The 8,834-nt window shown below is 46.2% G+C and overlaps 1 protein-coding gene across 1 annotated transcript in view; it reads right to left on the bottom strand.

Annotated features, from left to right (window-relative positions):
* Window positions 1-2,454: 2,454 nt before the first annotated feature.
* The window catches only part of GALNT10 (polypeptide N-acetylgalactosaminyltransferase 10), a 233,483-nt gene continuing 227,103 nt past the window's right edge, over window positions 2,455-8,834 (bottom strand). Inside the window, exons 10-11 of the mRNA XM_037742761.1 lie at window positions 7,399-7,557; window positions 2,455-6,538 (exon numbers count right to left, since the gene is read on the bottom strand). Of these exons, the coding sequence (XP_037598689.1) occupies window positions 6,380-6,538; window positions 7,399-7,557 (318 nt within the window). The 3' untranslated portion in view covers window positions 2,455-6,379. The remainder of the gene's footprint in view (window positions 6,539-7,398; window positions 7,558-8,834) is intronic.

Genomic DNA, 8,834 nt, shown 5'->3' with positions numbered 1-8,834 from the left:
TTTAAATCAGCCAGGAGAAAAAAGGGGTTACAAACAAAAAAATCCCTTATCTATACTGTCTTCTATATTTACCTATATAGTTATTTTGACCAGTGCTTTTCATTTCTTTATGTGAATTTGTATTACTGGGTTTACCCAATGGGAGGCAGTGAGTAGCAGATGACTGGAAGGTAGAAAAGGAGAAAGGACAGGGTATGTATTCCTCCCACCTCCTCTGGTTTTGGCAGTAGCTGCAATTTACTACCTGCAGTTGCAGATCCCACTGGGAAGCCCCTGTACCTGGCTACAGCCTTCTCTGCATTCTAGTAACACCACTGCTTCTTGCCTTTCCAGGCTTAAGAGTAGTAACAGCTTCCCATTTCTGCTAGTCCTTAGGTGCTACACCATCCTTTGTTGTTTCCCTTAATTCTACCCATATTTGTCCAATAGTTTTCATTAAACTCTCTTCTGTTACTCCAGGAGTGGGCTGTATCATGACAAGATCTTAGCTGATTCAGCATGCTCCATGACCTCCTTGCTAAAGTTAAGTTCTTATAACATAATCCCACATGCACTTCTCCTTTGCAGAACTTACATAGTCCCTAATGATACACTTATTTTAATGATCATTTGTTTAACGTCTATTTCTCTAACTAGATCATAAGTGCCTTGCACAATCTTTTTATTTCTAGCAGAGTGCCTGGTATATAGTAGGCACTTGATACATTTTTACTGAATGAATAGCTAATATTTTTCTCTTATCTATTTCATGGAATTATTCTGAGAGTCTAGGGGGACACAGGTATAAAAGGCTTTAAAAATGGAATCTGAGCCAGGCACAGTGGCTCACGCCTGTAATCCCAGCACTTTGGAAGGCCCAGGCAGGTGGATCACAAGGTCAGGAGTTTGAAAACAGCCTGGCCAATAAGGTGAAACGCTGTCTCTACTAAAAATACAAAAATTAACTGGGTGTGGTGGCAGACACCTGTAATCCCAGCTGCTTGGGAGGCTGAGGCAAGAGAATCGCTTGAACCTAGGAGGCAGAGGTTGCAGTGAGCCAAGATGGCACCACTGCACTCCAGCCTGGGCAACAGAGCGAGACTCTGTCTCAAACAATCAACAACAACAAAATAAAGGGATCTCTCCCTGTGTCGACAAAGCTGTAAGGTGTTATTGTGTGAGGATAACATGAGAGAGGGGATACTGAAAACCTAGACTTCTTCACTGTGTCAGTCACTACCATGTCATCTTGGGTCAGGGGTTTCTCTGGGTCTGTTTTATTTGCAAAATTAAGAATATGGAACAGTATTCTGAGGCACCAAGGACCTTTTAAGAAGATCCTCTCATTCCAGGGCTCAAACCTGCCAAATAGGCCAAACTTCCCGTTTCTGTTATTCAGCCTTCTTCAAGCCATGGTCCATAGCACCCTCTGGTGGGCCCTGGGTGGCAGCATGAGGGGGCAACCTCCAGCTTCTGTTCATTGTCACCTGCAGCCTCCAACCAAGATGCAATCATAGGACCACAGGTGGAGCTGGAAGCATCATCCAAAAACCCGTCATTTTACTGTGGAAAACAGGTCTAGTTGGAAGCAGTATTTGCCCAAGATGTGAGTTTTTTGCAGAGCTGGGCCAGAAAGTGCTCTTCCTACCACATCCAATACCCAATAGCATCAAAATGTTTTTGTAAACAAGTACGTGCACCTGATGGGTGAGCATCAGAAATGAGTTACAGCTGGGTGTGGTGGCTCATGCCGGTAATCTCAGCACTTTTGGAGGCCGAGGCAGGAGGACTGTTTGAAGCCAGGAGTTCAAGAACAATCTGGGTAACATAGCAAGACTTCATCTCTACAAAAAAAAAAAAAAATATTAGTTGGACATGGTGGTGCATGTCTGTGCTACCAGCTACTAGGGAAGCTGAAGTGGGAGGATCACTTGAGCCCAGGAGTTGAAGGCTGCAGTAAACTATGAGTGCTGCTGTACTTCAGTCTGGGTGACAGAGGGAGAGCATAAAAAAAAAGTTATACTTATTTCATATTGTCATTGCCCTCCTGAGATCCTCCACTCCTGGGTGTGACACTCTGTGGGATACCCCACATAACTCTTCAAGCTCACCTCCTTCTTCTCCTCCAACACAGGAACTTCTAATTACCTCAGGCCCTTTGCACTTGCGTTCCCTCTGCCTAGAACTGTGTTCCCTGAAATCATCTTGATTCACCCTCCTTCTCCATGTATTTCAGCTCTCACCATTCTAGCTAACACTGACAGTCTCTAAAATATCATGGCTTTATATCCTTCATAGCCCTATTTGCAGCTGAAATCATCTTGGCTGTTTTAGGTCTGCCTTCCACTCTAGAATGATGGCTGTTGGGAATTAGTTTTTAGTACCCAGCAGAGTGCCTGAGTCCAAAGTGGGTGGTCTACGTGAAGAATGATGGAAAGAAGAATGACACATGAGAAGGAAGAAGGCAGAGACCGCTTTAGAGAAAGACTGGAGGTTTACTCAATAACATTCACAATCACAATTGTACGTGGTAAGTCAGTCCTTCACAAAGGCTCACTTTTCCAGGCAGGAGGAGAGGCCGGTGGTCTTGAGCTTTCAGCATGGAATTCCAGTCTGAATTTCCAAATATTCCTGCCTGCAACCCCTTTGGGATCTTAGTCTTCAAGCCAATAACAGAGCAGGAGTGGCCCTGTTCTGTTGCCTGGCATAGCTGAATCAAAGCCATTTTGGAAGCAGATGTTAAGATGAACTTGTCACTTGCTATGTAGGTCCAACTCCCACCCCAGAGGTGGCAGTGGGCCTTGGCTCAAGATCAAGTTTGAACTAAAATATTACTTGGATTTTTCACAAAGAGCATCCGTTGAAAGCAATAAAGAATTCCAGAACAGAACTGTACTTCTTGACCCCCTCTCACAATTACAAAGCATCAAAAAACATTAAAAATGCATTGCCTCCTAGGAATTATAAAAGATCACCCAACCTGTACAAACTAGATGCCGCTGAAGCAGGGACTCTGATTTCTCAGTTAGTACTGTAAAGTGCATTGCCACTGTTTTTGAGACTCTAGAGACTAGGAAAATGGAGACACACAGAAAGATATATGGAGCTGTTTTCAAAGACATCACCTATTTCTTAAGGAAAAAAAGAAATTCCACTGGTGGGAAGTTTGAAAAGTGAATGTTATGTAGACTTTGGAAATCCGTTTGCTACATCTTCAACAGAAACTGCTCTTTCTTTCCTGGTCCCATGCTCTTACCAGATTCCTCCTGTGGATGTACCCCGTTCTGCCTGAGCGGTTTTTTCCTAAAGGAAAGAATCAATAGTTCCTGACTGAAAAGCTGAAAGCTCCAATTGGAGGCAGAAGATGGGATGGCTTTTCACACACACGCCTGCAAGTTTAGCCGCCTTCAAAGGCCCTGAAGGCTTTGTACTTAAAGCGACAGTGCTCTTTGCATTATGAAATGGTCCTGGAGTTCCCCTTCGGAAAAGCTGCTGGTGGGCCACATGGTCAAGATACTTTCTAGTCACACCCTATTTTGTGACCTCATCCTCAGAGTAAAGGCTTTAGAGGAAAAGGGACCCACAGTCTCACCCATCACCTGGCTGTCAGCATCTCTACAGGCTCCTGGTTGAGTTGTATTGAGTATCAGCTGGGGATGTGAGCGGAAACCTGAATCCTTGAGACAGGTGGTTTTCAAAAACGAAGCCATAACAATGAGTGGTTTAGTATTAGCAATTAATCAGTTGTTCCAAGAAATGGAGTCAATCAAGTTCTGTTCTTCCTTCCCCTCCCACATGCTTTGTCAAGTCCCCGGACCTACTGATGTGGGCTCAGCAATGACAAGTGACAGACTGCTCAGAGGATGCGCCCATCCCTTTTCAGGCGTGAACCCAGACTCTAAAGGAGAACCAAAGGCAGGCTTGGGATGGCTTGCTGCTGCTCCTGCTTTCACAGGAATCCTGGTCATGCCAGGAATACTGCCGCCCACTTCGGGCAGGACTATGTGGAAGTCTGGCTAGTGCTCTGCACACCTTAACCCCATGACGAGAAACAGGACAAACACTCTGAGGGTTCAGAGGGTGAACTGCAGGCATGGCCCCCAAACAGGTCCTAGTGAGGTAATGCAAGGCCTCCTGTTGGGGGCTGATGAGGCCTTCTAGGCCACAAACTAAATGCACTGCCCAGCCTTTAGTTTGGAGTGTGACTTGCACTAACTGGAATAAATCTGACCTCTTACCCTTGGGGGCATCTCAGTCTCAGATCTTGCTCCAGGCCCGACATCTCCTGCTTGAAATTAGACAATAAGAAACACACACTCATCCAGTAGGAACTGCACACGCCACCAAAAATGTTCCCCTCCCCACAACCCCACCCCTTTACATTTGTCTAGCAAGGCACTAGGAAATGGTTCAAGTTTAGGGATTTGCTGTATATTTGCATTTTTCTTTTTAAAAGGCACAGTTTTTATTTTAATGACACTGCATTACTCTCTGATGATGAATCTTAATTCAACTCCTCAAACTGCCAACACTCTTGTTATCCTAGATTCTAGAAGGGGCCTCATCTTTTGACTTCTTTCTACAGAGGGCCGCTTCTAAAGCTGCAGGGGCCACCTCTTGCAGACAGGTGGCCAGAGCAGGGTTTGTGCTGGGCCAGAAGTGGAAGTAATTCTTTGCCAGCTACACATTCAGTCTGACTGGTGGATGGTTGGGAGTGTTTGTCCCTCCCTCCGCCAATAATTGATGGCCTTGAGATCAGCCAGCATCTCAAAGGCAGATTTGTGGCTCTGTTCCCAGACTTATGTCTTAGTTATTTAATTGGTAAATGACACAATCAAGAGACCCAACACTAATTGGAATGCTGATTTCAAGTATTTCCTGGGCTAGTTGGTGGAAGTCATAGACTGTGGAATGTGATTTCCATTTCTGAATGAGTGGGTGGCAGGTTGGTTACAGAAATGCTTTCTATTAGTCTGGAGGCCCTCTAGGAGTCTGACATGTAATTAACAAAGCAAAAGGTAAACATGAAGGGCTGGCATGGAGCTGGGTATATATCTGGCTGTGGGACAACGGTTTCATTTCTCCACTGCAAATGAGACTGCAGCTGTGATGATGGTGGGAGGTCCCAGGGTGCAGATCTTCACTGAGGACCATGTCATACTACAGCCTCTGCTTTGAGCTGAGGGACACTCATGTCCCCCTGCTTCCCCAACACCACCAACTTTGGATTTCACAGATTGTCTCTAGGCTGGGGGCTGCCTTGACTGTATTACACCTGGCTGGCTCCTTTAATCACAGCATTCTAGAAATCCATATTGGATGCTGGAATACCAGAATCCTAGGTAGCATTCTACTTTGCAATCCAATTATAGAGTTCTTTTACAATTCTGGAGTTCCAAATGAGAACTAGAACCATGATGAGGTCAGAGGCAGGCACTTTGCCCACAGTTGATCCTGGAGGCCTCCAGACTCTGTGAGGTAAGCACCTCGCAGCACCTCTGTTTCTCTTTTGAGTCCAGTAATTGCCTGGGGAAGAGAGAAGGGGAAATGGAAGCATGGATCAGGGAAAATTAGCCAGCATTTCTAGTTTGGAGGTCTACTTGGCCTTTTCCATGGGCTCAAGGCCATCTGAAACACTGCCCTGAAAAGCTGGTGGCTGGGCTGTCCTTGTGCCTGGAGACTGCTAAAATGGACATTTTAAATACCCAGAGAGCAGGGGGAAATATCCTGCATGTTCATAGCTGCAGAGAAATGTCTGGGGGGGTCCCTCTTCTGACTCCTTGACCAGCATTTGGTACTGAACATTCTGAGGGCCTCAAGCGTGGCCTTTGACCAGACCAAATCACCTGGGGTTGTGACAGAAAACAGAAGCTGGGCAGTAACTGCCATGTACCCCCTAGGAGAGCAGAAACGAAAAAGCCCCAAAAAGACTTCTTTCCCTTCTGATGAGTGGCATCAGTACTAAAAGCTGCCCCAAACAGGGACATTTTACTTTTCTTTCTAAAGTACCATCATGTAGGAGAGCCACCTGAGGGCTGGGCAACCTTGCAAGACTCATTTTTGGGTGGCCTAGGCTACCCTGGTATTCTCTCACATAATGCTCAAGGGGACATAGTGACAAAGTTGAAAAGGCCCTGCTGCTTTTCTGTGATGCCAGCAGGGATTAAAGCAGGCTCTGCTCCCTGTGGGGCTTCTTGTGGGATCTGCTCTTCACCCTACCCCCCAGCTCAGGGGCTCACGGACCAGGCAGACCCCAGCCCCTGATTCAAGAGTCCTCTTCACCCTGAACCATTTGGCCAGCACCTTTTACACCCAGTGCGCACAGAGGCCCTGCTTCCCTTAAAACGATGGCTGCAGTGAGTGCCAGACCCTGTGGGGCCTGCCAAGGGGACATGAGGGCTCAGTTCCTATTGAATTTTTCCAAGACTGTTGAGTTGGTGTGTTCAAACAGCCACTGCTGGGTGACAGAGGATGGGTTGCAGGTGTTCATGAAGATCCTGTGGTCACTTTCACTGCAATCCATGCAGCTGCCACTGACAGGGTGGTACAGGGTCTTGTCCTACAAAACATGGAGGTAATAAGCCAGACAGCACTGGAGACATGACTAGTCAAACCACAGCAACAACACGAGCAATGAGAAAGTGAGGAAGTGACTGATTGGCTGTTCATACACCTGTTGATTTTCCTCCTGAGCACACAGCCAGATGCTGCCCAGCCTCCCTTGCAGCTGCTATTGCCATGGGACTGGGTTCTGCCTGCTGGGATGTGGCCAGAAGTGATACATGCTGCTTCCAGACCTGGGACCTAGACACTGCCCACGTCCCGTCAGACCTCACTGGTCCTTATGATGTGTGTGCGCATGTGTGTGTGTGTTTGCAATGTGCACACTTTCATTTTTCTTTTCTTTCTTTTTTTTTTTTTGAGACAGGTTCTTCTTCTGTCACCCAGGCTGGAGTGCAATGGTGCAATCTTGGCTCACTGCAACCTCCGCCTCCTGGGTTCAAGCAATTCTCTTGCCTCAACCTCCCCAGTAGTTGGGATTACAGCCATGAGCCACCACACCTGGCTAACTTTTGTATTTTTGGTAGAGACAGGGTTTCACCATGTTGGCCAGGCTAGTCTCAAACTCCTGACCTCAGGTGATCCACCCACCTTAGCTTCCCAAAGTGTTGGGATTACAGGCATGAGCCATTGTGCCTGGTCATGCTTTTCTTTTTAAATGGACTCAGTTGCCTAGATTTGGGGATTTCACAGAGAAGTCTAGATTTCTGATTGCTCTTGAATGACTGCAAAATCTGGCATGGTAGGTTTGTGGCACAAATGAATATGTGGATAGGCTCTGTTGAAAGAAGGGGTGAGGCAATATATCTCCTTAAAAAAAAATCAAACCGGTGCCCTGCTCCCCCCATCCCATCTTACTTTGCGGTATTTCCACAGCTGGTTGCCCTTCATGCTGTGGCAGTCATAGAGCGTGACAGGGCTGGTATGGGAGATGGCATCAAAGCAGAACTTCTTGGTGTGCTGGGGGTCTCCAGGCCGGATGTCCTCTCTCCAGGTGAAGGTGAATACCTGTGCACAGGGGCATTAAAATAGGGACAGCAAAGCTAAGGACTTTTTTCTCCATTTTGTAAAATTATGGAACATTTTAAACTCAGAGGTCTAAAAAATAATATATTAACTGTGCCTCCCATTCTGACCACCTAGCTTTAAAAGTTACCAAGTTGGCCCGGCGTGGTGGCTCATACCTGTAATCCCAGCAGTTTGGGAGGCCAAGGCGGGGGGATCACTTTGAGGCCAGCAGCTTGAGACCAGCCTGGCTAACATAGTGAAACCCCATCTCTACTAAAAACACAAAAATTAGCCAGGTATGGTGGCATATGCCTGTAATCCCAGCTACTCGGGAGGCTTAGGCATGAGAATCATTTGAGCTTGGGAGGTAGAGGTTGCAGTGAGCTGACCGCGCCACTGCACTCCAGCCTGGGGTACAGAGTAAAAGAGCAAAGTTACCAACTCAAGGCCAATGTTGTTGCAGCTTTACTTCCACCACTGTCCCTACCCTCACATTATTTTGAAGCAAATCTCAGATATCATATCATGTCAGGTATAAGCACTTCAGTAAGTGCCATTATAACATCTAAAGGTAGTTACTACAAAGTCCAAAATGTCACCAAATATCCACAGTTCAAGTGTTCTTGGGATTATTATTATTTTTTTTGAGATGGAGTTTCACTCTTGTTGCCCATGCTAGACTGCAATGGTGCAATCTTGGCTTACTGCAACCTCCACCTCCTGGGTTCAACCAATTATCCCGCCTCAGCCTCCCAAGTAGTTGGGACTAGAGGCGCATGCCACTACACCTGGCTAATTTTGTATTTGTAGTAGAGAAGGGGTTTCACCATGTTGGTCAGGCTCTTCTTGAACTCCTGACCTCAGGTGATCCACCGACCTAGGCCTCCCAAAGTGCTGGGATTACAGGCGTGAGCCACCGAGTCTGCTCAGGATTCTTACCAATTTCTTTTCAGAGTTCGTCTGTTTGAGTCATGATCCATTTGGTTGATAAACTTTTTTGTTTCTTTTCAGTAGCTTTACGGAATAATAACTGGCATACAATAAACTGCACACATTTAAAGTGTACAATTTGATACATCTTGACATACATTTACATCTGAGAAACCATCATCATAATTAAGGTAATGAACATACCCATCACCCCCCAAAAGTGTCCTCATGCTCTCTTGTAATCTCTTCCTGCTGTCCCCACCAACCCCCACATCCTTAGGCAGCCACTGATCTGCTTTCTGTTCCTAGTGATTAGTTTGCAATTTCTAGAATTTTCTTTTTTTTTTTTTTTTTTT

This window comes from Cebus imitator, unplaced genomic scaffold (genome assembly GCF_001604975.1).
Source record: "Cebus imitator isolate Cc_AM_T3 unplaced genomic scaffold, Cebus_imitator-1.0 Scaffold126, whole genome shotgun sequence".
Taxonomy (NCBI): domain Eukaryota; kingdom Metazoa; phylum Chordata; class Mammalia; order Primates; family Cebidae; genus Cebus; species Cebus imitator.
This window is presented reverse-complemented; position numbering and strand designations above follow the sequence as displayed.